We start from the raw sequence: 27,315 nt of genomic DNA, 5'->3' as shown, positions 1-27,315 counted from the left end.
CCCCAGCCCCACCCACTCGTCCCCGCGAAGGGGGGTGTGTGTGTGGAATCCTGTGCCCTACTGTGGGGGGACATTGCTATGGGGTGGGGCGTGGGGGGGAGGCAGTGCGGAGAGGTGGAGTGGGGGGGACCCCAAAATGCGTGGGACTGAGCCTTGTCCCTGTGTTCTGCACCCCACACTTACGGGGCTGGATCCTGCCCCCCTCCCCTGCACCCCACATTTACGGGGCTGGACCTCACCCCAGGCTCCATCTCCCCGCGCCGGCTTCGGCCCCACCTTCCCGGAGCGGGCCGGGAGCGGGGCCGCGGGGCGGTGTCCTGGAGCCTCCGTCCCCGCCTCGCCCGCTATAAAGCCGCCGCCCGCCGGCGCTGTCCTCCCCGTCCCGTCCGCTCCGTCCGCCCGCGTCCGTCTTTCGGCGCGCTGGTCCCGCAGCACCTCCGGCAGCTCCACCATGAGCTTCTCCCGCAGCAGCAGCTTCTACTCCAGCTCCCACCGCTCGGGGGTCTCCCCCAGCCTGGTCTCCAGCCGACGTCTGACACCCCTGAGCAGCGCCGCCAGCGTCTACGCCGGGGCCGGGGGCTCCGGGTCCCGCATCTCCGTCACCCGCACCTCCAGCCTCAGCAGCTCGGGGGGCGGCTATGGGGGCGGCTATGGGGGCAGCCTGTTGTTGGCAGGCTCCGGAGTGGTGGCCAACGAGAAGGAGACGATGCAGGACCTCAACGACCGCTTGGCCACCTACCTAGAGAAGGTTCGGAGCCTGGAGCAGGAGAATCGGCGCCTGGAGGTCCAGATCCGGGAGTTCATGGCCAAGAAAGGTCCCAGCGCCCGCGACTGGAGCAGCTACTGGGAGGTCATCGAGGAGCTGCGGGACAAGGTGGGGTCGCCTCCGCCGCGGGAGGGGGTAGCTGAGGTGCTGGTGCTGGCCCCGGCCCTAAGGCGGGGAGCAGGAGTTGGTGGTTCCCAGATTGGGTCCCTGTGGGGAGCTGGAGTTGGTGGCCCCAAGGTGGGGTCCGGCAAGGAGATGGTGCTGGCCCCAACGCGGGGAGCTGGAGGCCCCAACGTGGGGGGTCCCGGTGGGAAGTGGGGGGGGTCAGTGTGAGGAGCTGGTTTTGGTGTCCCCATAGTGGGGTGTCCACGAGGAGTCGGTGTTGGGGTGCTCAAGGTGGAGTCCCTGTGGGGAGCTGCTGGTGGTGGCCCCAGGGTGGGGTCCCTGTGGGGAGCTGCTGGCGGTGTCCCCGCCAGGGTGTGGTCTCCACGAGGAGCTGCCGTTGGTGTCCCCAAGGCTGGTGGCACCCTGGGATTAAGCATTAACCCAGCGCAGGGCGGGGGCTGGGTGAGCTTTGCACCCATGGGGCTGGCCAAGCCTGGGGAGCTCCATGTGTGGGGCTGCTGTGGGGCCAGATGTCCCCAGGGCTCTGCCATGCGCTGGCAGCGAAGGGACACGACCGAGGGCAGGGGACAAGGCAGGTGCCAGTGCAGCCCTAATGGGGCAAACGACTCCCATGGACCCCCCACCCAGCACCAGGGTCAAGGTCACCCAGGACCCCTCCCTCAGCCCCAGACCCCCCTGGACCGCTCGGTCCCCCCCAGGCTGTCCCCTCCCTGCCTCCACCTCCATTGTCCTTTTTCCAGGGCGAGGTCCCCCCTGCTCCCCCCCCGCGGCAGCGCTGGCACTGCCAGGGTGGCACCTGCCAAGGTGGCACCTGCCTGGGTGACGTAGGGGTGACGTGGGTGGAGGCAGCCGGGGGTGGCAGCATGGGGTGGCAGTGGGGGGGTCTCCGCACCTAGGTGGCAGGGCAGGGTCTGGATGTGTCCCCCCTGCACCCCCAGATCTTCGATGCCACTGTGGACAATGCCAGGACCCTGCTGCAGATGGACAACGCTCGGCTGGCAGCCGACGACTTCAGGGTCAAGTGAGGAATGGGATGGGATTGGGGATGGGATGGAAATGGAGATGGGAATGGGAGTGGGAATTGGGCTGGGAATGGAATAGGAATGGAGATGGGGATGGGATGAGAATGGAGATGGGAGTGGGATGGGAATGAGGATGGGATAGGATGGGAATGGGGATAAGAACAGGGATGGGAATAAGTGTGGGGACAGGGATGGGTTGGGGATGAGGACAAGAAGGTGGGAATGGGGCCAGGGTGGAGATAGGAACAAAGACAGGGATAAGGATGGGAATGGGGCAGAGGTGATAGCAGGGAGAGGACAAGGGAAGGCAGAGATGAGGCTGAGGACACAGATGGGATTGGATGGGGCTGGAGGTGAAGATGAGGATGGAGATGCGAACAGGGATGATGAGGATGGGGATAGGGACAGGATTGGATGGGGCTGGAGACAGAGATGAAGATGTAGGTGGGGACGGGGACAAGGATGAGGAAGCGGACAAAGATTGGATGAGAATGGATATGGAGATGGGGCCAGGAATGCTGAGGATGGGGAAAGGAGTGGGACAGGGCTGGGACTGGATGGGGTTGGAAGTGGAGATGAGGATGGGGACTTGGCTGCTGAGGATGGGGGGCGGGTATGCGACCAGGGCTGCTGAGGATGGGGAAGGGATGGGAGGATGGGGAGGGCGCTGGGGCAGGGCTGTCGGGGCTGGGGCGGGGCCGGGGCCGGCCGTGCCCGGGCTGAGCAGGCTGTGCCCAGGTACGAGGCGGAGCTGGCGATCCGCCTGTCGGTGGAGAACGACATCTCGGGGCTGCGCAAGGTGATCGACGACACCAACATGGCCAGGCTGCAGCTGGAGGGCGAGATCGAGGCCCTCAAGGAGGAGCTCATCTACATGAGGAAGAACCACGAGGAGGTAGGGACCAGAGCGAGGGCTCTGGTGGGAGCAGGTCTGGGGTCGGCAGGGCCCCCCCCGGTGACGCTGCCCCTCTGCGGCCCCCCAGGAGGTGAAGAGCCTGCAGGCGCAGATCTCAGACTCGGCGCTGACGGTGGAGGTGGACGCACCCAAGTCCCAGGACCTGGGCAAGATCATGGCAGAGATCCGTGCCCAGTACGATGCCCTGGCCCAGAAGAACCTGGAGGACCTGGAGAAGCAATGGGGGAGGCAGGTGGGTGCCCAGCAGCACACCTCAGCCCAGTGGATGGAGGGACAGGGCCAAGGAGGAAGATGGGAATGGGGTGGGGATGGAAGTGGGAATATGAGGACAGGGATGGGGGTGGAGGTGGAGATGAGGATAGGGATGGGACAAGGATGAGGATGGAGATGGAAGTAGGAATGAGGACAGGGATGGGATTGGATGAGGTTGGAGGTGGAGATGAGGATGGGGAGGGTTTGGGGATGGAAATAGGAATGAGGACAGAGATTAGGCTGGAGGTGGAGATGAGGATGGAGATAGGACAGGGACAAGGATGAAGATGAAGATGGGGAGTGGATGGGGATGGAAATGAGGATAGGGATGGCATTGAATGAGGTTGTAGGTGCAGATGGGGGTGGGACAAGAGCACAGATGGGGACAGGGACAAGGAAGAGGATGGAGATAGGGATGGGTTGGGGATAGAAATGGCAATGAGGACAAGGATGAGGATAGGGATGAGACTGGATGGGGTTGGAGGTGGAGCTGAAGATGGCTTGGGGACAGGGATAACATGGAATGGGGACAGGGATAGGTTGCGGATGGGGACAGGCAGCTGGAGTGATGCTCCATGGTGGGGGTGGTCTTCAAGTCAAGGTGGCAAAGCCCCCAGCTCAGTGGGGGGTCATCTGGGGGTCCTGACACAAGGGGGATCCCAGTCTAGGGCTGCTCCTGAGGCTGTTGTAGGGTTCCCCAAAAACACCCCAACGGGAGGACTTGACCCAGTGCAGTCCTGGTCCAACATCAGGGACACTCTTGGGGTGATCCCTGTCCCATAGTGGGTCTCAAGCTCCAGTGGTCACACTGGGATCATCCCTGGGGTGATCCCTGTCCCACTGGGGACACAAAGCCTGGAGTGGGGGCTTCTCTAGAGGAGTTCTCATCCAACACTGAGGACAATCCTAGGAGACCCCTGTCGCATAGAGGACACCAAGCCTGCAGTGGGGACCTCCTCAAAAGGGGTCCTGGTCCAACATTAGACATTCCCCAAGGAAAACTATCCCAGGGTGGCCCCAGCCCTGCAGGGGACATCTTCTCTGAGCAGGTCCTGGTCCAACACTGGGGACTTTCCCAGGGTGGCCCCCAGCTCACAGGAGACCCCAGGCCTCAGTGGAGACCTTCTCCAAGAGGCTCCTGCTCTGACCCTGAGGACACTGCCCCTTAGGGTTGCTTCTCCCTGAGGTGTTTCCACTCTCCACACCTCCTCCCTGGGTTGAGGTGGCCCTGGTGGGCCAGGCCAAGGTGCTGACCCCTAGCCCACACCTGTGTGCCCCCCAGATCACCGAGAGCACCATTGAGATCACACAGAGCAGCAAGGAGGTGGACACAGCTCGCAGCACCCTGGTGGACCTCCGCCGCACCGTGCAGACCCTGGAGATTGACCTGGACTCCATCCGCAACCAGGTACCCCCAGCCCCACCTCTGCTCTCACCCCAGTCCTCATCCTTGTCCTCATTCCCATTTCCATCCCTGTCTTCATCCTTATCCCTGCCCCATCACCAGCTTCATCTCTACCCTCACCCTGGTTGCTGTCCCCATCTGCACTCTGAGCCCTGTCCCATCCCCATCCTCATGTCCACCTCCAACTATGTCCAATCTCATTCCTATCCTCATCCTTGTCCTCATTCCCATTTCCATCTCCAACCCATCCAGCTCTCCATCTTCATCCTTATCCCTGTCCCACTCCCAGCTTCACCTCCACTTCCAACCCATCCCTGTCCTCATCCTCATCCTTATCCTTGACCTGTCCCCATCCCCATCATTAACCTTGCCCTGCTCCATCCTTATCCTTGCCCCATCCCCATCTGTCTGTGCTCCTATCCCATCCCCACACTTAGCTTCATCTCCACCTCCAATCCCATCCCTATCCTCATTTCCATCCCCATCTCCATCTCATCCATGTCTCTGTCTCACCCTCAGCTTCATCTCCACTTCCAATTCCATCCCTATCCTCACTCCCATTTCCATCCCCAACACATTCCTGTCTCCATCCTTGTCCCTGTCCCGTCACCAGTCTCATGCCCTGCGGTGGGGGGCACCAGCCCACTGGCGGTGGTGATGGCAGTGGTGACAGTGGTGATGGCAGTGGTGATGGCAGTGGTGCAGGTGACAGTGGTGAAGCTCGGTGTGGTGCTTTGTAGAAAGCTGGGCTGGAGGCCAACCTGCTGGAGGTGGAGAACCGCTACGGGCTGCAGCTGGAGCAGCTCAACAGCCTGATCCTGCGTGCCGAGGCCGAGCTGCTGCAGGTCCGTGGCGAGCTGCAGCGCCAGGCCGACGAGTACCAGACCCTGCTCAACGTCAAGGGCAAGCTGGAGGCTGAGATCGCTACCTACCGGCGGCTGCTGGAGGGAGGAGAGGAGTTCAGGTAGGGGCGGAAGGGACGCCCCGGGGCAGGGGACACTGCAGGTGGCATTGCCCCGCACAGGGAGGGGAGGAGGGCAGCGGTGGCATCTCGTGGGGATGAGCCTCAGGTGATGGGATGGGCACGTGCTGTCCTTCAGGGTGGGGACAGTGGTGGCCTCCCCCAGGATGAGCCCCAGGTGATGGGATGGCCTGGTCCTGCCCTTCAGGATGGGGCCGTGGTGGCCTCCCCACAGGATGAGCCCCAGGTGGTGGAGCGTCCAGGTCCCATCTCCCACAGTGCTGGGTGGCGTCCAGGCAGGATGAGGTCTGGGTGCTAGAACATCCCAGCCCCATCCATCACCCCCCAGTGTCTCAGGGTGACCCTGCAGAGCTGGGTGTGGGAAGGGGACACCCCAAGGTGACCCCAAGCACCCTCAGCTGCCCCCTCCCCACCCCACAGCCTGAAAGATGCCCTGGAGAAGGAGACCACAACCACCACGCAGAGGTCCACGCAGAAGATGGTGGATGGGAAGGTGGTGACAGAGACGAAAGAGGTGAAGATCAGGACCTACTGAGCCAGAGCAGGGGGGGCCTGCACACCTGGGGGTCCCCATGAGACCCGCACCCCCCAATAAAGTGACGGCTCCTCCCCCTGGGGAGATGGAGCAGCCTGGTGTGTCCTGCTGCTGAGAGAGGGAGGGGAAGAAGGGAGAGCAGGATGGATGAGTGGGTGGATGGAGGGAGAGGGGGAGGGAAAGACAGGTGGAGGGAGGGGTGGAGGAAGGAAGGATGAGGGAGGGATGATGGATAGAGGGAGGGATAGATGGAGCCATGAGGAGCTGTAAGTGGCAACCTGGGGGTGCATGGCTGTGTGGCTACCTGGGCCCCCCACCAGCTCATCTGCAGCTGTTGTCCCCAGCCCTGTCCCCAGCTGCTTTGCTGCTGGGCAGCTCCCAGTCCCTCTGCCCTCAGCCTGGAGCCTTCCTGAGCTTGCTGTGACCCAGGGGCAGGCCCCATGGAAGGAGCAGTGGTGGCCTGGGGCCAGCTGGGGCAGCAGCAGCATCTTGTGGGTCCAGCCCCTGTTCTGCTCATGATGTTCTAAGCCACTTCCTGGGGTGCCTGGCAAGAGATGCCCACCAGGGCCTGAGGATGGTGAAGGCTCCCAAGAGGTACCTAAGAGGCAGAGATGTGGTGGCCAAGAAGCTTCTCCCACCACACTTGGTCACCTTTGAGGGTTGGTGCCAGGAGGGCATTGAAGAGCTGGAGCAGAGGCAGAGATGGGCAAAAGAGCTGGGGAAGGGTCTGGAGGAGAGGCTGGGGAGGAGCAGCTGAGGGAGCTGGGGGTGGTGAGGCTGGAGGAGAGGAGGCTGAGAGGAGAGGTTCTGGGGCTGTGCAAGGGTGAGAGGAGGCTGGACCCAGGTGGGGGCTGAGATCTCCTGTCCTAAGTGAAGGTCCAGTCCTGTGCTGAAGGCTCTCCAGTGAGGGTTTCCAGAAGAGAGCAGAACCAGAGCGGCTCTGGGGCTGGCTGTGGCTCAAGGCCATGACCTCCTCTGGAGCTGCACCAGATGACCACCAGTGAGGTCACACTGGGCAGGCTCTCTCCTCGGTGCCTGCTCCTAGAGCTGCAAGATGACTCTGGGCACTGCTCCTGTGCTTGGCCACCACTGGGGGCAGGTACTTATGGGTCCCTGCAGAGCAGGCTCTGAGCCAGCTGTGGGACTCTGCCAGCAGCAGCTGTGGATACAGGCAGGGAGTTCCTCACTGCCTCAGCTCGATGGAGGGGGAAGTCCAAAGCAGTTCCCCTGGCAGCAGAGTGCTGTCTGGCCCTGCCAGGGGCTGTGCCACCCCTGAGGCACGAGAAGATGAGCTGCCAGCTGCACCTCAGACCTTCGGAGGAGCCTCCAAGCCTCAGCTGGGTCACTGAGGCCAGAGCCTCGCAGCAGAAGCCAACCACTGCTCTGGCACCGCAGAGCTGAGGCACTGAGCTCTGGAGTCACCTCACAGCTTGGGCTCACAGAATGGCCTGGGCTGGGGAAGACCTTTAAGGTCACCAGCCCAAAGTCTGCCAGGGCTGGGTTGGAAGAGAGCTTTGAGATCAGTGGAGGCCAAGCCCTGGCCCTCACCACCACAGCTGCAGGGCTTGGAAACACCTCCAGGTGTGGGGGCTCCATGGAATGATGGAATGGGCTGGGATGGGAGAGAGCTCTGGGATCAAATCCAGCCTTAGCCCAGCACTGCCCCAGGGGCAGCACCGAGCCCTGGCCCTCAGCACCACACTGCAGGGCTGGGAAACACCTCCAGGGGTGAGGCTCCAGCAGTGCCCCTGGGCAGCCCTAAGGGCAGAAACTGCTCCTCATGGCCAAGCTGAACCTGCCCCGGGGCACCCTGAGGCCATCTCCTCTTGGCCCATCACTTCGCACAGGAGATCTCAGCCTCCTCCCAGGCACCTGCAGATCCCCAGCAGCTCTCCCCTCAGCCTCCTCTCCTCCAGCCTCGCCACCCCCATCTCCCTCAGCGGCTCCTCAGCCCTGTCCTGCTCTCACCCTGGAAAGGTTTTGGCTGCTTTGTCCCCCAGAATGAGAGAAAAAATGAACCCGGAGAGGGGGAAGGAAGCAGAAAGCTTCCTGCAGCAGGACTGTGGCCGAGCTCTGAGCGAACTTCATTAACACCTCCATTCCTCGGGAAAGCTGGAGCCAGGGCAGTGCCTGCTGGAGCCAGGGCAGTGCCTGCTGGAGTCTCCCAGTGCCGTGTTGGTGCCAGGGCAGTGCCTGCTGGAGCCTCCCAGTGCCTGCTGGTGCCAGGGCAGTGCCTGCTGGAGCCTCCCAGTGCCTGCTGGTGCCAGGGCAGTGCCTACTGGAGCCTCCCAGTGCCTGCTGGTGCCAGGGCAGTGCCTGCTGGTGCCAGGGCAGTGCCTGCTGGGCTTGGCGGTGGGGGACAACCCTCACCTGCCTCTGCATTACCTTTCGTTACCTTTCCACCTTCCTTCCTCTGCCTTCACTTTCCTTCACTTTACCTTTCCTTTCCACTCACCCCTTTGCCTCGCAGTTCTCTGCTGTTAGCTTTGTTCTCCTTTTCCTTTAATTTGCCTTTTTTTTACCTTTTCCCTTTTCTTATCTTCTTTACCCTTATTAGGATTCATATTTTTACCCTCAGCTTTGATTTACATTTTTACATTTACCTTCTGTACCTTTTTACCCTCACTTTCCTGGTTCTGTATTTATGTTTTGTCTACCTTTTTAATTGGCCTTTTTTTCCTTTACCTTTTTATTTTTACCTTTATTGTGATTTTCACCTGTACTCCTCTTTAATTTTCATTTACTTTTCCCTCTTTTTCCTTACCTTTATTTTTGTTAACTTTTATTTTCATTTTTTACCTTTATTTTCTTTTTTCTTACCTTTATTTTCTTTTTTTACGTTTCTTTTCTTTTTTTTACCTTTACTTTCATTTTTTTACCTTTATTTTCCTTTTCTTTCCCTTTATTTTCTTTTTTTTTACCTGTACTTTTCCCCTTTACCTTTATTTTCATTTACTTTTTCCTCTACCTTTTTCCTTACCTGTATTTTCCTTTTTTTACCTTTATTTTCCCTTTTTTACCTTTATTTTCATTTTTTAACCTTTATTTTCTTTTTTTACCTTTATTTTCCTTTTTTTATCTTTACTTTTTTCCCTCACCTTTATTTTCTTTTTTCTTACCTTTTTTTTACCTTTATTTTCTTTTTGTTATCTTTAATTTTTTATCTTTATTTTCCTTATTTTTACCTTCATTTTCTTTTTTGTTTACCTTTACTTTCTTTTTTCCTTACCTTTATTTTCATTTTTTTATCTTTACTTTCTTTTTTTTCACCTTTATTTTCTTTTTTCTTATTTTTTTTTACCTGTACTTTTTCCCTTTACCTTTTTACTTTCCTGTTTTCCCTCTCTCCATTCACCTCTCTCTTGCTCCATCTATCACTACTCTTCTTTATCTCTAATCCTTTTCCTTCACTTATCTCTACTTCTTCTTTATCTGTCCCTTAGCTACCGTCACCTTCTCACGACCCCACTGCGGTCGCCGAACCGAACCGCCCCAGCGCTGCTGAACCCCTGCACAAAACCAGGCCGCAGCAGCTGGAGCTGAACCCCAGCACTGCCTGCACTGCACCGCTCCGGAGCCGCAGTGCAGTGAGCACAGCCCAGAGCGCTTGGGGCTCGCTGCCCGCCCGCGGAGCTCTCGGCGCAGCGCTCACTGCCCAGCTCCGCACGCCGCGGCCACGCTGCCCTCACACAGCTGAGCCCCGAGCGGCTCCGACCGCTGCTTGCCCGGGAGGCTCCGGTTTGCCACCCCAGCCGCGGGGCAGAGGAGCGGAGGGAAGGCGGCGAGAGCCTGGCTCGGTGCCGCCTCAGCGCAGCGCCGAAGGCGGGAGCCGGGAAGCGCAAGATGGCGGCGGCAGCGCCGCTCCGCCTCGGGCGCGGGCAGGGGGGTCCAGGGAGCCGCCTGAGGTTCAGCCATGCCAGGGGCGAGGTCCCGGACGGGGCTGGGGCAGTCCCAAGCTGAAATCCAGGCTGGGGAAACAGGACGGAGAGCAGCCCTGGGAAAGACTTGGGGGGGCGACGCTGGACGCGAACTCAGCGCACGGAGCCGCTCGGGGCTCAGCGGCGTGAGGAGGGGAACGGAGCCGCTCGGGGCGCAGCGGCGTGAGGAGGGGAACGGAGCCGCTCGGGGCGCAGCGGCGTGAGGAGGGGAACGGAGCCGCTCGGGGCGCAGCGGCGTGAGGAGGGGAACGGAGCCGCTCGGGGCGCAGCGGCGTGAGGAGGGGAGCATGGCCGCGGGGTGAGGAGCTGGGGAGGTGGCATCGAGCTGGCACCGAGCCAGGCTCTCCTTTCGTTTCCCTCCGCTCCTCTGCCCCGCGGCTGGGGTGGCAAACCGGAGCCGCTCGGGGCTCAGCTGTGTGAGGGCAGCGTGGCCGCGGCGTGCGGAGCTGGGCAGTGAGCGCTGCGCCGAGAGCTCCGCGGGCGGGCAGCGAGCCCCAAGCGCTCTGGGCTGTGCTCACTGCACTGCGGGTCCGGAGCGGTGCAGTGCAGGCAGTGCTGGGGTTCAGCTCCAGCTGCTGCGGTCTGGTTTTGTGCAGGGGTTCAGCAGCGCTGGGGCGGTTCGGTTCGGCGACCGCAGTGGGGTCGTGAGAAGGTGACGGTAGCTAAGGGACAGATAAAGAAGAAGTAGAGATAAGTGAAGGAAAAGGATTAGAGATTAAGAAGAGTAGTGATAGATGGAGCAAGAGAGAGGTGAATGGAGAGAGGGAAAATAGGAAAGTAAAAAGGTAAAGGGAAAAAGTACAGGTAAAAAAAATAAGGAAAAAAGAAAATAAAGGTGAAAAAAATAAAGGTAAAGGGGAAAAGTACAGATAAAAAAATAAAGGTAAAAAAATGAAAATAAAGGTAAAAAGAAAGGTAAGGGAAAAGGTAGAGGAAAAAGTAAATGAAAATTAAAGGGGGAAAGTACAGGTAAAAATCACAGGTAAAATAAATGGAGAGAAGTAGAAAAAGAAAGGTAAATAAAGGGGGGAAGTACAGGGAAAAATAAAGGGGAAAATAAATGGTAATGAAAAAAGTAAAGCAAAAAGTTTAAAATAAATGAAAATAAGGAGGTAGAGGGGGAAAAAAGGATAAAAATAAAGAGAAAGGAAAAAGGGGGAAAGGGACATGAAGAAACAAAGGCAAAGGACAAGGCCTGGGCTCGCTGCAGGCTCCTGGGGAGCTGTTCCCCACCCCAGACCCCCAGGACCTGCTCCTCAGAGCTGCTCTGAGCCATTCCCCACCCAGCCTGGAGCTGTGCTGGGGACTGCCCCCACGCAGCTGCAGGACCTTACCCTTGGCCTTGCTGAATGCCATGGGGTGGCCTGGGCACAGCTCTGCAGCCTGTCCATGTCCCTCTGGATGGATCCCTGCCCTCTGGCAAGTCACCTGTGCCACACAGCTTGGTGCCCTCTGCTGAGGCTGCATTGATTGCTCTGCCCATGGCACTGACACAGATGATGCATGGCACTGGTGCCAGCACTGGCCTGAGGGAGCCACTTGGCACTGGCCTGCAGGTGGACATTGTGCCCTTGCTCACCACTCTCTGTGTGCCACCATCCAGCCAGTTCCTTACCCAGCAGTGCTGCACCCATCCAGGCTGTGTTGTCCCAGTTTGGTGCCCAGGGTGTCCTGTGAGACAGAGTCCAAAGCCTCACTCAGGGCCAGGCAGATGCTGTCAGTTGCCCTTCCCTTGCCCACTGTTGCTGTGACCTCATCATAAAAAGCCACCAGGTTTGTCAGGCAGGCTCTGCCCTTGGTGCAGCCATTGCTGGGTGCCACCAACCACCTCTGCTTTGGCTGCCGTTAGCCTTAGCAGAGCCCTCAGGAGGATCTGCTCCGTGGTCTTGCCCGGCACAGAGGTGTCACTGCCTGCTCTGTAGCTCCCAGGAGCATCCTCTTCTTGAAGCTGGGCCTGATGTTTGCCCCCTCTCAGCCAGCAGAACTGCACCACTCTAACAGCACCTTTCAAACAGAGCATCACAGAGCCACAGAATGGGTCGGGTTGGGAGAGTCAAAGCTCAGCCAGTTCCAGCCACCCCCGCACAGGCAGGGACACCTCCCACTAGAACAGGTCACTCAGGGCCCCATCCAGCCTGGCCTTGAACACCTCCAGGAAGGTTGTGGAGCACAGCACAGAATGGGATCTTTGATTACATTGGGTGCTTCTGTGCTCCACAGCCTCCCTGGGCACCCTCACCTCTTCCTAACATCCACTTTCAATCTCCCTTCTGCCAGTTCAAATCTATTCCTCCTCCTGCTGCCATTCCAAGCCCTTGTCAATAGTCCCTTCCCAACCCTCCTGGAGCCCCCCTTGGATCCTGCAAGATCTCCTGGAAGCCTTCTCCTCTCCAGGCTGCAGAGCCCCAACTCTAGTAGCCTGTCTTCATAGCAGAGCTGCTGCAGCCCTCTGAATGATGGGCAGGAGGGTTCCACATCTGCCCTGGCTGCCCCCTCTGTGCAGTCGGAGCCATGCCTGGGCACAAAGCACAGGTAGGGGCATGAGTGTCCACTCACCCAAGCCAAGAGGGTGCTGAGTGGTGATGGTGAACTTCAGGAGATGGCTTCTGAATCACACACTCAAACAATCCTAGAACCAAGCAGGTTGGAAGAGCTCCAAGCCCCCCCAGCCCAACCCAGCCCTGCCCAATCACCCAGACCATGGCACTCAGTGCCTCATCCAGGATTGGCTTCAACACCTCCAGCCACGGGCACTGCACCCCCTCCCTGGGCAGCCCATTCCAGTGCCAGTCACTCTCTCTGCCAACAACTTCCTCCTCACATCCAGCCTGACCCTGCCCTGGCACAGCTTGAGGCTGTGTCCCCTTCTGGCCCTGGCTGCCTGGCAGCAGAGCCCAACCCCACCTGGCTACAGCCTCCCTGCAGGCAGCTGCAGGCAGCAGTGAGCTCTGCCCTGAGCCTCCTCTGCTGCAGGCTGCACCCCCCCAGCTCCCTCAGCCTCTCCTCACAGGGCTGTGCTCCAGGCCCCTCCCCAGCCTTGCTGCCCTGCTCTGGGCACCTTCCAGCACCTCAACATCTCTCTGCAATGCAGGAGCCCAGAACTGGACACAGCACTCCAGTGGTCGCCTGAGCAGTGCTGAGCACAGGGGCACAAGAACCTCCCTTGTCCTGCTGCCCACACTGCTCCTGAGCCAGCCCAGGATGCCATTGGCTCTGCTGCCCACCTGGGCACTGCTGCCTGCTCTGCAGCTCCTCTCTCCCAGCACCCCCAGGGCCCTCTCTGCCTGCCTGCTCTCAGCCACTCTGGCCCCAGCCTGGAGCTGCTTGGGGTTGTTGTGGCCAAAGTGCAGAACGTGCCCTTGGCCTTGTTCAGTCTCATGCCCTTGGCCTCTGCCCACCCATGCAGCCTGGCCAGGTGCCCCTGCAGGGCTCTGCTACCCTCCAACAGCTCCACAGCTGCTCCTAGCTTGGTGCCACCTGCAAACTTACTGCTGCTGGACTCAATCCCCTGGTGTAGATTATCAGCAAAGATATTGAATAGGACTGGGCCCAGCAGTGATCCCTGAGGCACAGCACTGGTGCCAGCTGCCAGCTGGATGTGGCACCATTCAGAAACCCTCTCTGGGCCTGTCCCTCCAGACAGTTCCGCACCCATGTCAGGGTGAATCTGCCCAAGTCCACAGAATTGCTGCCATTGGAGGTCTTTGAGGTCCTGGAGTCCAACCCTCCTCCAGCTCTGCCAAGGTCCCAACCTTGACACATGGCCCTCAGCACATCTCCAGGGCTTGGATACACCTCCAAAGATGGGCATCCTGCCACCCCCCTGGGCAGCCTGGGCCAGGCTTCGAGAGCCCTTCCAGTGGAGAAGTTCCTCCTGATGTGCAACCTGGGCACCTCTGAGGCCATCTCCTCTTGTCCTGTCCCTCTGTGGAGGTTGCAGCGTGCAGCTCATACAGGCCCAGGGCACTGCTGTGTGCCAGGGGAGCATGAGCTCTGGAGCAGGATCTGCAAAAACACCTGGGAGGGACCTGGCTGCTGCCCAGGAGCCAGCAACCAGCCCTGGAGCCAGCAACCTGCACTGGAGCCAGCAACCTGCCCTGGGGACGGCCAAGGAGCCCCCAGGGGTGCCCTGGGGACACTCAGCAGAGTGTGGGCAGCAGGGCAAGGGAGGTTCTGTTGCCCTCTGCTCTGCCCCAGGGAGGCCACAGCTGGAGGCCTGTGCCCAGCTCTGGGCTGCCCAGGGGCAGAGGAGCAGGGAAGGGCTGGGCAGAGGCTGAGGGCCTGCAGCAGCTCTGTGAGGAGCAGAGGCTGAGCCCTGGTGCTGAGAGCCTGCAGCAGAGCAGCCCCAGAGGGCATCTGAGCAGTGCCCAGCAGGAGCTGAAGGAGCTATGGGGGGCAAGAGGCTGGGGCCAGACTGTGCTGAGTGGTGCCCAGGGGCAAGGGGCACAGAGTGGAGGGCAGCAGGAGGAGAAAGTTGTTTGGGGTGAGGGTGCCAAGGCCTGGAGCAGGCTGCCCAGAGAGGCTGTGGAGTCGCCTTGTGTGCAGAGCTGCCAACCCCCCTGGGCACTGTGCCCCTGGGCAAGCTGCTGTGGGTGCCCTGCTGGGGCAGGGTGGGGTTGGCACTGGGGGAGCTCCAGAGGTCCCTCCTCCCTGCCATGGGCTCTGTGGTTGCAGCACTGTGACCTTTATTGGATTGCTTAATAGAAAACCAACAATGTGTCCCCCCTGCCTGCTCTGCAGCCCCTGCCAAGGCAGGGGGCACAGGGACAGCCTGGGACAGTGTGGCAGTGACTCAGACTGTCCCCACATCCCCTCTATGGTCCATCAGGCTGGGCATGGGGTGGCACCGGTGGCAGGACCCAAGTGTCCCAACTGTGGCCCTTTGAAGTGACAGAGAGGGGACACTGACCACAGGGCCCAAGTGTCCCACTGAGAGCCCCCAGGGTGACACAGAGGTGGCACCGCTCGTAAGACCTGCAGGTCCCCACTGTGGTTCCCCAGGGTGACACCAATCACCCCTCAAGGTGCCAGAGGGTGGCACCGAGGCCCTGTGTGTCCCCACCACAGCCCCTCGGGGACAGTGCCACACACCGCTCATGGCTTGGGCATGATGGTGTCAGTGGGTGCAGCGGTGGTGCCAGGCACGGCTCGGGCGCAGTGTCATCGGTGGGCACAGGGGTGCCAGGCACCTCTCACAGCTCGAGCATGGTGTCATCGGTGGGCACAGAGGTGCCAGGCACCCCTCACGGCTTGGGCACGGTGTCATCGGTGGGCACAGAGGTGCCAGGCACCCCTCACGGCTCGGGCGCGGTGTCATCGGTGGGCACAGAGGTGCCAGGCACCCCTCACGGCTCGGGCATGGTGTCATCGGTGGGCACAGAGGTGCCAGGCACCCCTCACGGCTCAGGCGCGGTGTCATCGGCAGGCACAGGGGTGCCAGGCACCCCTCACGGCTCGGGCGCGGTGTCATCGGTGGGCACAGGGGTGCCAGGCACCCGCAGCTCGGCGTCGTGGCGGACGAGGGCAAAGAGGCGGCCAGCAGCCAGCAGTGCCAGCAGCGCCACGGCGGCGCAGAGCCCAAACATGCTCCTGGTGCCCGTCTGGCGGTCGCTGTCGTGCAGCAGCAGCAGCCCCAGGCAGCTGAGCAGGTTCAGGGGCAGGCGGAACCAGTTCACCACCCCCAGGAGGTCCTTCTCCGGCACCACCTTGCGCCGCAGGAACCCCATGGCCGGGAAGTAGAGGCCGCAGGCGAGTTCGATGAGGAGGAAGGCGAGGAAGGACTCGGCAGGGCTCTCCTGGCCGGGGCTGGTGGAGAAGGTGAGCATGAAGAGGGAGAAGAAGAGGAGGAGGACGGCCAGGGCCAGCAGGTGGACAGGCTGCAGGTGGTAGCGCTTGGAGAGTGCCAGGCGGTAGAGCGAGGAGCCCAGGGCGCTCGCTGCCATCAGGCTGGAGAAGATGATGCCCAGGGGGGCGCCGTGGGGGTCCAGGACGGGCGTCCAGAGGAAGATGAAGATGTAGATGATGCTTTCGAAGAGAGCCTGGACGGTGCCCAGCAGCAGGACGCGGCGGTCGGACAGCAGGCACCGCAGGCCGTCGGCGCAGCTCCTGGAGAAGGCTCTCTGCTGCCCGTAGTTCTCGTCCCAGGTCCTCACCGCCAGCACCCCCGAGAGCACCAGCAGGGGGATGGAGACCATGAACGGAGCCACCGGCCCCAGGCCCAAGCCCTCGGCAAAGAGCTCAGCCACCCCTCCGGCCCCCACGGCGATGGCGTTGTTCCAGGAGGCCACCCTGGCGAAGGTGACAGGGATCCACTCCGCGGGGAAGTCGAAGCGCTCCAGGTGCTCGTGGACGTACCAAGCCTCGAAGGCGGAGAAGAGCAGCGCCGTGGACAGCCCCCCCAGGACCCTGCCCGCCGCCAGCACCAGGTAATCCCGGGAGAGCTTCAGCAGGCAGCAGACGGAGTAGGTGAGGGAGAAGAGGACGCAGGACTTCTTCCTGCCGAGCACATCCACCAGCGAGGAGGAGACCAGCCCGAAGAGGACGCTGGAGGCGAGGCCGCAGACGTAGAGGATGGCGATCTGCGGCTCCAGGAAGCGGTAGTGCTGGTACAGCTTGTAGAGGAAGGGCCCCTGCAGCCAGTCGGCCGCCAGCGCCGGCAGGTACACGCCGTAGTAGCGGCGCTGGAAGCGGCGGAAGGCAGGGTTGGAGTGGGCGGCGGCGGCGGAGCCGGCGGGACGGGAGCGGCAGGCAGCGAGCTCCAGCGCCAGGCAGGCGGCCAGCAGCAGCGCGCAGGCGGAGCAGGCGGCGAGCAGCATGGCGCAGACGTCGGCATCGCAGGGCGCGGGGCTGGGGACAGGAGGGGACAGGGGTTGGGAGGCCTCCCCCGCAGCCCAGCCTCGGGCTCCGCAGCATTCGAGCGGCAGCTCCCGCACGGCAGCCCCGGCCCGGGAGCCTGCCTCAGCCAGCGGCTGCCCCCAGCCCCACCGGGGGGCTCCGGAGCGCCCCCAGCTACTGCACCCCCCCCGAGCACCCTCCGGGCCCTACTCAGCCTCTGCACCCCCCCAGAGCACCCTCCGGGCCCTACTCAGCCTCTGCACCCCCCCAGAGCACCGACGCGGCCCTTACTCACCCCTGCACCCCCGGGGCACGGTAGCAGGTCCCGGTCCCAGGCCGCCCCCGGCGCCTCCTGCCCTCCGCCGGCAGCAGCTCAGCGCCGCCGCCACGCACCCACTTCCGGTTCCGCCGCCATCTTGGCGGGGCCCGGTCACGTGACGCGGGCAGGACCCGCCCCCAGAACTGGAGGAGGCTCCGAGGAGACCCTGAGGGCCTGCAGCGCCCCCGGGCAGTGGGCAGCGCCTATAGAGCCCCCCCGGGAGAGCTGTGGGCAGCGCCTATAGAGCCCCCCCGGGAGAGCTGTGGGCAGCGCCTATAGAGCCCCCCCGGGAGAGCTGTGGGCAGTGCCTATAGAGCCCCCGGGAGAGCTGTGGGGCAGTGCCTATAGAGCCCCCCCGGGAGAGCTGTGGGGCAGCGCCTATAGAGCCCCCCCGGGAGAGCTGTGGGGCAGCGCCTATAGAGCCCCCCCGGGAGAGCTGTGGGCAGCGCCTATAGAGCCCCCCCGGGAGAGCTGTGGGGCAGCGCCTATAGAGCCCCCCCGGGAGAGCTGTGGGCAGCGCCTATAGAGCCCCCCCGGGAGAGCTGTGGGCAGCGCCTATAGAGCCCCCCCGGGAGAGCTGTGGGCAGCGCCTATAGAGCTCCCACTGAAGGGGGGGCACTGGCGGGGGGGTTCCTTGGCTGGCTGCAGGGACACAGAACCTTGGGGTCAGAGACACCTTTCAGATGCCAGCTCCGACCCCAGCACTGCCCCGGGGGCAGCACCAAGCCCTGGTCCTCAGCACCACAGCTGCGGGGCTGGGAAACACCTGCGGAGATGCAGGCTCCAGCACCGCCCCTGGGCAGCCTGGGATGAGCTCTGAGAACCCTCACAGGGCAGAAGTTTCTCCTCATGGCCAAGGGTAACCTGCCCTGGGGCACCCTGAGGACACCTCTTGGCCCTTGGCAGCACAGCCCAACCCCAACTGTGCCTCATAGAATCACAGAATCAGTCAGGGCTGGAAGGGACCACAGGGACCAGCCAGTGCCAACCCCTGCCATGCCCAGGGACACCCTGCCCTAGACCAGGCTGCACACAGCCTCAGCCAGCCTGGCCTCAAACCCCTCCCTGGGCAACCCATTCCAGCCTCTCACCACTCTCATGCTGCAGAACTTCCTCCTCACCTCCAGCCTCACTCTCCCCACCTCCACCTTTGCTCCATTCCCCCCACTCCTGCCACTCCCTCACAGCCTCAAAAGTCCCTCCCCAGCTTTTTTGGAGCCCACTTCAGCTCCTGGCAGGTCACAAGAAGGTCACCTGGGAGCCTCCTCTGCTCCAGCCTGCACAGCCCCAACTCTTTCAGTCTGTGCTCACAGCAGAGCTGCTGCAGCCTCTGAGCATCCTCCTGGCCCTGCTCTGGACACTCTCCAGCATCTCCCTCTTGTCCCAGGGGCTCCAGAGCTGGGTGCAGTGCTCCAGGTGGGGTCTCAGCAGAGGGGAGCAGAGGAGAATCCCCCCCCCGGCCCTGCTGGCCACACTTCTGCTGCTGCAGCCCAGGCTCTGGTTGCTCTCTGGGCTGCAAGTGCACACTGCTGGCTCCTGCTGAGCTTCTCCTCCAGCAGCACCCCCAAGTCCCTCTCCTCAGGGCTGCTCTCCAGCCTGGCACTGCCCAGCCTGGATTGGTGCTTGCCATTGCCTCGACCCAGCTGCAGGACCTTGCCCTTGGTCTCATTGAACTTCCTGAGCTTGGCTTGTGCCCACCTCTGCAGCTTGCCCAGGCCCCTCTGGATGGATCCCTGCCCTGCAGCCTGGCTGCTGCACCACACAGCTTGGTGTGGGCACCAAACCTGCTGAGGCTGCACTCAGTGCCTCTGTCATAGAACCATAGAATCAAGCAGGTTGGAAGAGAGCTCCAAGCTCATCCAGCCCAACCTAGCACCCAGCCCTATCCAGGCAACCAGACCATGGCACTCAGTGCCTCATCCAGGATTGGCTTCAACACCTCCAGACACGGTGACTCCTCCACCTCCCTGGGCAGCCCATTCCAGTGCCAATCACTCTCTCTGACAACAACTTCCTCCTAACATCCAGCCTAGACCTCCCCTGGCACAGCTTCAGGCTGTGTCCCCTTGTTCTGTTGCTGGGTGCCTGGCAGCAGAGCCCAACCCCACCTGGCTACAGCCTCCCTGCAGGCAGCTGCAGGCAGCAATGAGCTCTGCCCTGAGCCTCCTGCAGGCTGCACCCCCCCAGCTCCCTCAGCCTCTCCTCACAGGGCTGTGCTCCAGGCCCCTCCCCAGCCTTGCTGCCCTGCTCTGGGCACCTTCCAGCACCTCAACAGCTCTCTTGCATTGAGGGGCCCAGAACTGGACACAGCACTCCAGGGGTGGCCTGAGCAGTGCTGAGCACAGGGGCACAAGAACCTCCCTTGTCCTGCTGCCCACACTGCTCCTGAGCCAGCCCAGGATGCCATTGGCTCTGCTGCCCACCTGGGCACTGCTGCCTGCTCTGCAGCTCCTCTCTCCCAGCACCCCCAGGGCCCTCTCTCCTTGGCTGCTCTCAGCCACTCTGGCCCCAGCCTGTAGCTGCTTGGGGTTGTTGTGGCCAGAGTGCAGAACGTGCCCTTGGCCTTGTTCAGTCTCATGCCCTTGGCCTCTGCCCACCCATCCAGCCTGTCCAGGTCCCTCTGCAGGGCTCTCCTACCTTCCAACAGCTCCACAGCTGCTCCTAGCTTGGTGGCATCTGCAAACTTACTGATGCTGGACTAAACCCCCTGCTCCTGATCATCAATAAAGAGACTGAACAGGACTGGGCCCAGCACTGAGCCTCAGGGAACATCACCAGTGCCAGCTGCCAACTGCATGTGGCACCATTCACCACCACTCTCTGGGCTCTGCCATCCAGCCAGTTCCTGACCCAGCACAGAGCAAATCTGTCCAAACCATGAGCTGCCAGCTTGGCCAGGAGCTTCTTGTGGCAGACAGTGTCAAAGGCTTTGCTGAAGTCCAGGTAGACTTCATCCACAGCCTGCACCACATTCACCAGGCAGGAATCTGATCATAAAAGGAGATCAGGTTGGTGAGACAGGACCTGTCCTTCCTAAACCCATGCTGGCTGGGCCTGATCCCTTGGCCATCCTGTAGGTGCTTTGTGATGGCACCCAAGATGACCTGTTCCATCACCTTGCCTGGCACTGAGGTCAGGCTCACAGGTCTGTAGTTTGCTGGCTCCTCCTTACGACCCTTCTTGTGGATGGGATCACATTGGCAGCTTCCAGTCTCTGGGGACCTCTGCAGTGAGCCAGGACTGCTGATAAATGATGGAGAGTGGCTTGGCCAGCTCAACTGCCAGCTCTCTCAGCACCCTAGGGTGGATCCCATCTGGTCCCATGGACTTGTGAGGATCCAAATGTCTCAGCAGGTCACTTACTTCTTCCTCATGGATTAGAGGGGGACTGTACTAGTCCCTGACTCCATCTGCCAGCTCAGGAGGCCAGCTGTCCTGGAGACAACCTGTCCCACTAGTGAAGATTGAGGCAAAGAAGGTGTTAAGCACCTCTGCCTCTTCCTCATCCTTTGTCACTCTGTTCCCCTCTCTATCTAACACGGACTGGAGCTTGTCCTTGGCCCTTCTCTGCCGTTCAGATATGCACAGAAACATTTTTTATTCCCCTTACCAGCAGTGGCAGCCTCTGCAGGCTCAATGGCACAGCTGCTCCTGTGCCTGCAGGAGTTCTCTCTTGAAGCAGCTCCAACCTTCCTGGACCCCTTTGTTTCTAAGGGCTCTTTCCCAAGGAACTTTCTGAGTTAGTTCCTTAAATAGGCTGCAGTCTGCCCTTGGGCAGTCCAGTGTGGAGGTTCTGTTGATGCCCCTCCTGGTTTCACTCTATCATTTCATGGTCACTGGACCCCAGGCAGCCTCCAACCACCACATCCCTACCAGCCCCTCTCTATTTGTGAGCAGCAGGTCAAGCAGGGCTGCCCCCCTGGTAGGCTCACGTAACAGCTGGGGTAAGAAGTTGCCTTCCACACACTAGGAACCTTCTAGACTGTCTCTTCTCTGCAGTGTTTAAGACCCAGCAGATGTCTGGTAGGTTAAAGTCGCCCACCAGAACAAGGGCAGGTGATCTTGAGGCAGCCTCCAGTTGTTTAAAGAGTAATAAATCAACCTCTTCCTCCTGGCTGGGTGGTCTGTAACAGACTCCAACCAGGCTGTCAGTCTTGTTGGCCTTCCCCTTAATTCTCACCCATAAAGACTCAACTTCATCATCCTCAATTTCTACCCCCATGGGCACCCACAGAGATGTTGAACCAGACTGGTCCCAGGACTGATCCCTGAGGGACTCCACTGACAGCCTGTCCTTGGGTGGGGCCATGGAGCCAGTTCTGTATCCATCCAGTGCCCACCCCTCAGACCTTGGAGACCAGGATGTGGTGCGGGGCAGTGCCAGAGGCCCTACTCAGGGCCAGGTCACTGACATTGGTCACTCGCCCCTCAGCTGTGGATGTTGTGACCTGTTCATAGGAGGCCTCCAGGTTTGCCAGGCAGGATCTGCCCTTGCTGCAGCCATGCTGATGGCAGCCAAGCAGCTCTGCAGAGGCTGGTACCCACTCACCTCATGGCCAACTGGGGCACCTTGAGGCCATCTCCTCTTGGCCCTTGGCAGCACAGCCCAACAGCCCCTGGCTCCAGCCTCCTCTCAGGCCCTGCCACAGCCCCACAAGCTCTGCCCTCAGCCTCCTCTCCTCCAGCCTCACCCCCCCCAGCTCCCTCACCTGCTCCTCCCCAGCCTCTCCTCCAGACCCTTCCCCACCTCCAGTCCCTTCTCTCGCCCTGCTCCAGCCTCTCGATGTCCTTCTGGGAGCCCTAAACTCGACCCCGACCATGGCAGCAGTTCTCTCCCCAGCCTTCGGAGCCGCTCGGGAACCTTCGGAGCCGCTCGGGAACCTTCGGAGCCGCTCGGCAGGGCCGGTGGCGCCCGGCGCTGTTGGTTCCCGCTCGGCGCCGCTAGGTGGAGCCCGACCGCACTCGGCGCCGCTGCTCGGCAGGACTCGGCAGGATTGGGCTGGGGCCGCTGCGGGACAGGGCAGGGATGCGCAGCGCGGGGCAGCAAGGCACGGCACAGCGTGGCACAGCGTGGCACGGCGTAGCACGGCATGGCACGGCATGGCACGGCACAGCAAGGCACAGCACAGCGTGGCACAGCATGGCACGGCACGGCATGGCACAGCATGGCATGGCACGACATGGCACAGCATGGCACAGCACAGCATGGCACGGCTGCATTTCACACCCTGTCACAGCACGGCGTAGCCCTCTATGGCATAGCTTGGCACAGCCATGCACACTTTGGCATGGCACATCTCTGCATAGCTGCACTGCATGCCCTGGCACAGCCATGCATGCTCTGGCATAGCACAGACCTGCATGGCGTAGCAGGAATTTGCACAGCCATGCACATCTGCATTGGGTGCCCTGGCACAGCCATGCATGGCACAGCATGGCATAGCACAGCCCTGCATGGCATAGCATGGCCAACACAGCTACACTTGGCTGTGTTGCTCACCCTGGCACACTACAGCATGGCACAACCCTGGCACAGAACAGCCCAGCCTGGCACTGCTTGACAAAGCCCTCCACAAATGCATGGCATGGCATAACATGGCATGACAGAGCTCAGCACTACCATGCATGGCTGTATTGCACAGCCTGGCACAGCCATGCACACTCTGGTATGGCACAGCCCAACCTGGCACAGCTTGGTACAGCTTTGACCAGCTGTGTGCCATGTCCTGGCATGGCACAACACAGCACAGCATGGCTCAGCTTGGCAGGGCCTGACAGGGAGACACATAGCATGGCACAGCCCTGAAAGTCTGCATGGCACAATCATGGCTCAGTTAGTCACAGCCTTGTCATGGCACAGCATGGCCCAGCCCAGCCTAGCACGAGTTGGCACAACCCGGGCACAGAACAGCTGGCACCTCACTGCCATGGCACAGCAGGGCCTGGCACAGCCTAGCACGAGTTGGCACAACCCGGGCACAGAACAGCTGGCACCTCACTGCCATGGCACAGCAGGGCCTGGCGCTCCCGCTCCGGGGATTACCCTGCGGGGGGGGGGGGGGGCGTAGAGGAGGGAGCACCCAGGCACGTGCGCACAAACCACGTGGACGCTCGCCCCGCCCCCTGCACGCTGCTGTCCTCGTGCCATACACCCCCCCCAAAAAAACACCCTCGGGGGGGGCAGTGTCCCCCCCAGACATTGCCCCCCGGAGCCGCCCCAGCCCTCTGCCACTGCCCCCCATTAACTGCCCCCAGTTAATTACCCCCGAATTGACCCAGCCCCTCTGGTGTTGTCCCCCAATTAGTTGTCCCCCAATTAATTGCCCCCATAACTGCCCCCATAATTGCCCCCACAACTGCCCCCATAACTGCCCCCATAATTGCCCCCATAACTGCCCCCACAACTGCCCCCATAACGGCCCCCATAACTGCCCCCATAACTGCCCCCATAACTGCCCCCATAATTGCCCCCATAATTGCCCCCACAACTGCCCCCATAACTGCCCCCATAATTGCCCCCACAACTGCCCCCACAACTGCCCCCATAACTGCCCCCATAACTGCCTCCATAACTGCCCCCATAATTGCCCCCACAACTGCCCCCACAACTGCCCCCATAACTGCCCCATAACTGCCGCCATAACTGCCCCCGTAACTGCCCCCATAACTGCCCCATAACTGCCCCCACAACTTCCCCCATAACTGCCCCCATAACTGCCCCCACAACTGCCACCGTAACTGCCCCCATAACTGCCCCCATAATTGCCCCCATAACTGCCCCCGTAACTGCCCCCATAATTGCCCCCATAATTGCCCCCATAACTGCCCCCGTAATTGCCCCCATAACTGCCCCCGTAACTGCCCCCATAATTGCCCCCATAATTGCCCCCATAATTGCCCCCATAACTGCCCCCGTAACTGCCCCCATAATTGCCCCCGTAACTGCCCCCATAACTGCCCCCGTAACTGCCCCCATAATTGCCCCCATAATTGCCCCCATAACTGCCCCCATAATTGCCCCCATAACTGCCCCCATAACTGCCCCCATAACTGCCCCCACAACTGCCCCCATAACTGCCCCATAACTGCCGCCATAACTGCCCCCGTAACTGCCCCCACAACTGCCCCCATAACTGCCCCATAACTGCCCCCACAACTTCCCCCATAACTGCCCCCATAACTGCCCCCACAACTGCCACCGTAACTGCCCCCATAACTGCCCCCATAATTGCCCCCATAACTGCCCCCGTAACTGCCCCCATAATTGCCCCCATAATTGCCCCCATAATTGCCCCCATAACTGCCCCCGTAACTGCCCCCATAATTGCCCCCGTAACTGCCCCCATAATTGCCCCCATAACTGCCCCCATAATTGCCCCCATAACTGCCCCCATAACTGCCCCCATAACTGCCCCCGTAACTGCCCCCATAATTGCCCCCATAATTGCCCCCATAACTGCCCCCATAATTGCCCCCGTAACTGCCCCCATAACTGCCCCCATAATTGCCCCCATAACTGCCCCCGTAACTGCCCCCATAATTGCCCCCATAATTGCCCCCAGTCTCTCTGTTATTGGCCCCCAATGAATTGCCTCCCTTCGAGTAATTGCCCCAGTCTCTATTTTATGCCCCCCCATTAATTGCCCCCTAAGTAATTGCCCCCCCGAGTAGTTGCCTCCGCCACTGTCCCCCAATCACTGCCCCCCGAGTCTCTGTCACTGCCCCCCCAGTCTCTGTTATTGCCCCCCCAGTCACTGCCCCCCCAGTCTCTGTTTGTTATTGCCCCTCCAGTCACTGCCCCCCCAGTCTCTGCCTCCCCAGTCTCCGTTATTGCCCCCCCAGTCACTGCTCCCCCAGTCTCTGTTATTGCCCCCCCAGTCTCTGTTTGTTATTGCCCCCCCAGTCACTGCTCCCCCAGTCTCTGTTATTGCCCCCCCAGTCTCTGTTTGTTATTGCCCCCCCAGTCACTGCCCCCCCAGTCTCGGTTATTGCCCCCCTGACACTGCCCCCCCAGTCTCTGTTATTGCCCCCCCAGTCACTGCTCCCCCAGTCTCTGTTATTGCCCCCCCAGTCTCTGTTTGTTATTGCCCCCCCAGTCACTGCTCCCCCAGTCTCTGTTATTGCCCCCCCAGTCACTGCCCCCCCAGTCTCTGTTATTGCCCCCCCAGTCTCTGCCTCCCCAGTCTCTGTTATTGCCCCCCCAGTCACTGCTCCCCCAGTCGCTGTTATTGCCCCCCCAGTCACTGCCCCCCCAGTCTCGGTTATTGCCCCCCCAGTCACTGCTCCCCCAGTCGCTGTTATTGCCCCCCCAGTCTCTGTTTGTTATTGCCCCCCCAGTCACTGCCCCCCCAGTCTCGGTTATTGCCCCCCTGACACTGCCCCCCCAGTCTCTGTTATTGCCCCCCCAGTCTCTGTTATTGCCCCCCCCAGTCTCTGTTATTGCCCCCCGCTGCCCCTCAGCCCAGCCTCTCCCCAGCCTCGCCCCCGGGGGCTGCCGCAGTCCTGTTCCGGTGCCCCCTCCCCAGCGAGTGATCCCCAACAATTCCCCCCCTTGATAATTGCCCCTCACTAATTGCCTCTCTCCTTGTGCTGTTGCCCCCCCAGTAACGGGGAGGGGGTCCTGGGGGGCACCTCCATACTCACCACGGCCGCTGGGCACTCCTGGGGGGTGCTGAGGAGGGTCAAGGTCCCCCCCGGTCGCGGCCCCCCCTCACTTGATGCTAGGCCGGTGGCGGGCGGGGGGGTACTGGGAGGAGGGGCGGGAGGGGGCGCAGCAGGGCGGGGGACGACACTGGGGGCAAGCGGGCGGGGGGCAGCAGGAGGGGTAAGGGTGAGAGTGGCAGAAGGGGGCGCGACAGGGCAGAGTGTGGCACTGGGGGCAGCAGGGCGGGGGGCAGTAAGACCCAGGGTGGCACTGGGAGCAAAAGGGGAGGGGGCAGCAGGGCGGGGGGCGACACTGAGGACAGTAGGAGGGGGCGCAGCAGGGTGGGGGGCAGCAGGCCGAGGGGTGGCACTGGGGGCAGAAGGGGGCGGGGCAGCAGGACGAGGGGTGGCACTGGGGGCAGAAGGAGGGGGGGGGGGCAGCAGGATTGCGGGGGATGGCACTGGGGGTAGCAGGCGAGGGGGCAGCAGAGGGGGTGGCTCGGGGGGTAGTGAGCCATGGGGACCCCCCCGCGGGGTCCAGGCCAGCCCAAACCCATGGCAGTGCCACCCCCGCTCTGTGTCGTGTCCCCCCCCCCGCTCCGCCCGGGGGATTTGCGGCTCAAAGCCGCTGGGGGCGGGGGGGGGGTAGCGCACGTGGCAGCACCCATGGGTGCGGGGGCTGCGGACGTCCTCCTGCCACCCCCCCCCAACCGCCGGGGACATCCTGCAAACCCCCCCGGGGACATCCACGCTGACACTCCCACCCCCCCCGGGGACATCCTGCAGTAACCCCCTGTGGCGTGACTGGCCCCACGCGGGACTCACACACCCACACCCCTCCCGCACTGCTCCCTGCGGGGACCGGGAGCGCTGGGGGGGACATGGAGGGGCACTTGAGGGGACACTGGGGACACGGGGGGGGACACACAGGGGACATGGGGACACTGGAGACACGGGGGACGCGAAGGGCACGAAGGGGGCACGAGGAGGCATAAGGGGACATAGGGGACACGGGTGGAACTGAGGGGCGCGGGGGGAGCAAGGATACGGGGATGGATATGGGACAGAGGACAGGAGGGGAGATGGACAAAGGGAGGGGTTGGGGGGACGTGGGGGACATCGTGGGGGGGCTCAAGGGGCGCCAGGGACAGGGCAGGCAGAGAGGGACATTGGGGTGCAGAGAGAGGTGGGGGGGACAGGGGTGCGGGGAGCGTGGGGCGACACTGAGGGGGGTGAAGGTCATGGGGAGACTCGAGTGATACTGCGGGGACAGAGGGACACGGGCACGGGGGGAACAGAGAGGGACATGGGGGACAAAGGTGTGGGGAGGACAGAGGGGACAGGAGGGACGCGGGGGGCACAGTAGGCATGGGGGGCGTGGGGGGGGGCTCGGGGACCTGGGGGAAGGGACGGGGGGGGGCATGAGGGACACAGGGGACAAGGAGGACACGCGGGGATGGCGGCGTGCAGGGGCACAGCGCCCGGGCACGGGCACCGCCGCACCCCGCGCAGTGCCCGCTCCTCGCCGCGGTTGGCACCGGCCCTGTGCCCTCCAGGGGGCGGCCGAGCCGGAGCTG

The 27,315-nt window shown here is 61.7% G+C and overlaps 2 protein-coding genes across 2 annotated transcripts; one reads left to right on the top strand and one right to left on the bottom strand.

Annotated features, from left to right (window-relative positions):
- The first annotated feature begins 381 nt into the window (after positions 1 to 381).
- Positions 382 to 6,097, top strand: KRT18 (keratin 18). The gene is made up of 7 exons (XM_064141702.1): positions 382 to 874; positions 1,831 to 1,913; positions 2,653 to 2,809; positions 2,898 to 3,062; positions 4,365 to 4,490; positions 5,228 to 5,451; positions 5,890 to 6,097. The coding sequence occupies exons 1-7, from the start codon at positions 452 to 454 to the stop codon at positions 6,002 to 6,004; spliced, it is 1,293 nt and encodes a 430-aa protein (XP_063997772.1). The 5' UTR covers positions 382 to 451; the 3' UTR covers positions 6,005 to 6,097.
- Positions 6,098 to 14,610: 8,513 nt separating this feature from the next.
- Positions 14,611 to 17,191, bottom strand: MFSD5 (major facilitator superfamily domain containing 5). The gene is made up of 2 exons (XM_064141701.1): positions 17,072 to 17,191; positions 14,611 to 16,788 (listed from the first exon to the last, which is right to left on the bottom strand). The coding sequence occupies exon 2, from the start codon at positions 16,755 to 16,757 to the stop codon at positions 15,390 to 15,392; it is 1,368 nt and encodes a 455-aa protein (XP_063997771.1). The 5' UTR covers positions 16,758 to 16,788; positions 17,072 to 17,191; the 3' UTR covers positions 14,611 to 15,389.
- Between the last annotated feature and the right edge of the window lie 10,124 nt (positions 17,192 to 27,315).

Source organism: Pogoniulus pusillus, unplaced genomic scaffold (genome assembly GCF_015220805.1).
Source record: "Pogoniulus pusillus isolate bPogPus1 unplaced genomic scaffold, bPogPus1.pri scaffold_64_arrow_ctg1, whole genome shotgun sequence".
In the NCBI taxonomy this organism is placed as follows: domain Eukaryota; kingdom Metazoa; phylum Chordata; class Aves; order Piciformes; family Lybiidae; genus Pogoniulus; species Pogoniulus pusillus.
The sequence above is the reverse complement of the archived record's forward strand: the minus strand, read 5'-3'. Positions and strand labels throughout refer to the sequence as shown.

Bases quoted from the DNA above. Each gene is read 5' to 3' on its own strand.
- KRT18 (XM_064141702.1), top strand. From the start codon at position 452: ATGAGCTTCTCCCGCAGCAGCAGCTTCTACTCCAGCTCCCACCGCTCG. The intron at 3,063-4,364 runs GTGGGTGCCCAG...TGTGCCCCCCAG, and splicing joins AGAAGCAATGGGGGAGGCAG to ATCACCGAGAGCACCATTGA. The intron at 5,452-5,889 runs GTAGGGGCGGAA...CCCACCCCACAG, and splicing joins GAGGGAGGAGAGGAGTTCAG to CCTGAAAGATGCCCTGGAGA.
- MFSD5 (XM_064141701.1), bottom strand. From the start codon at position 16,757: ATGCTGCTCGCCGCCTGCTCCGCCTGCGCGCTGCTGCTGGCCGCCTGC.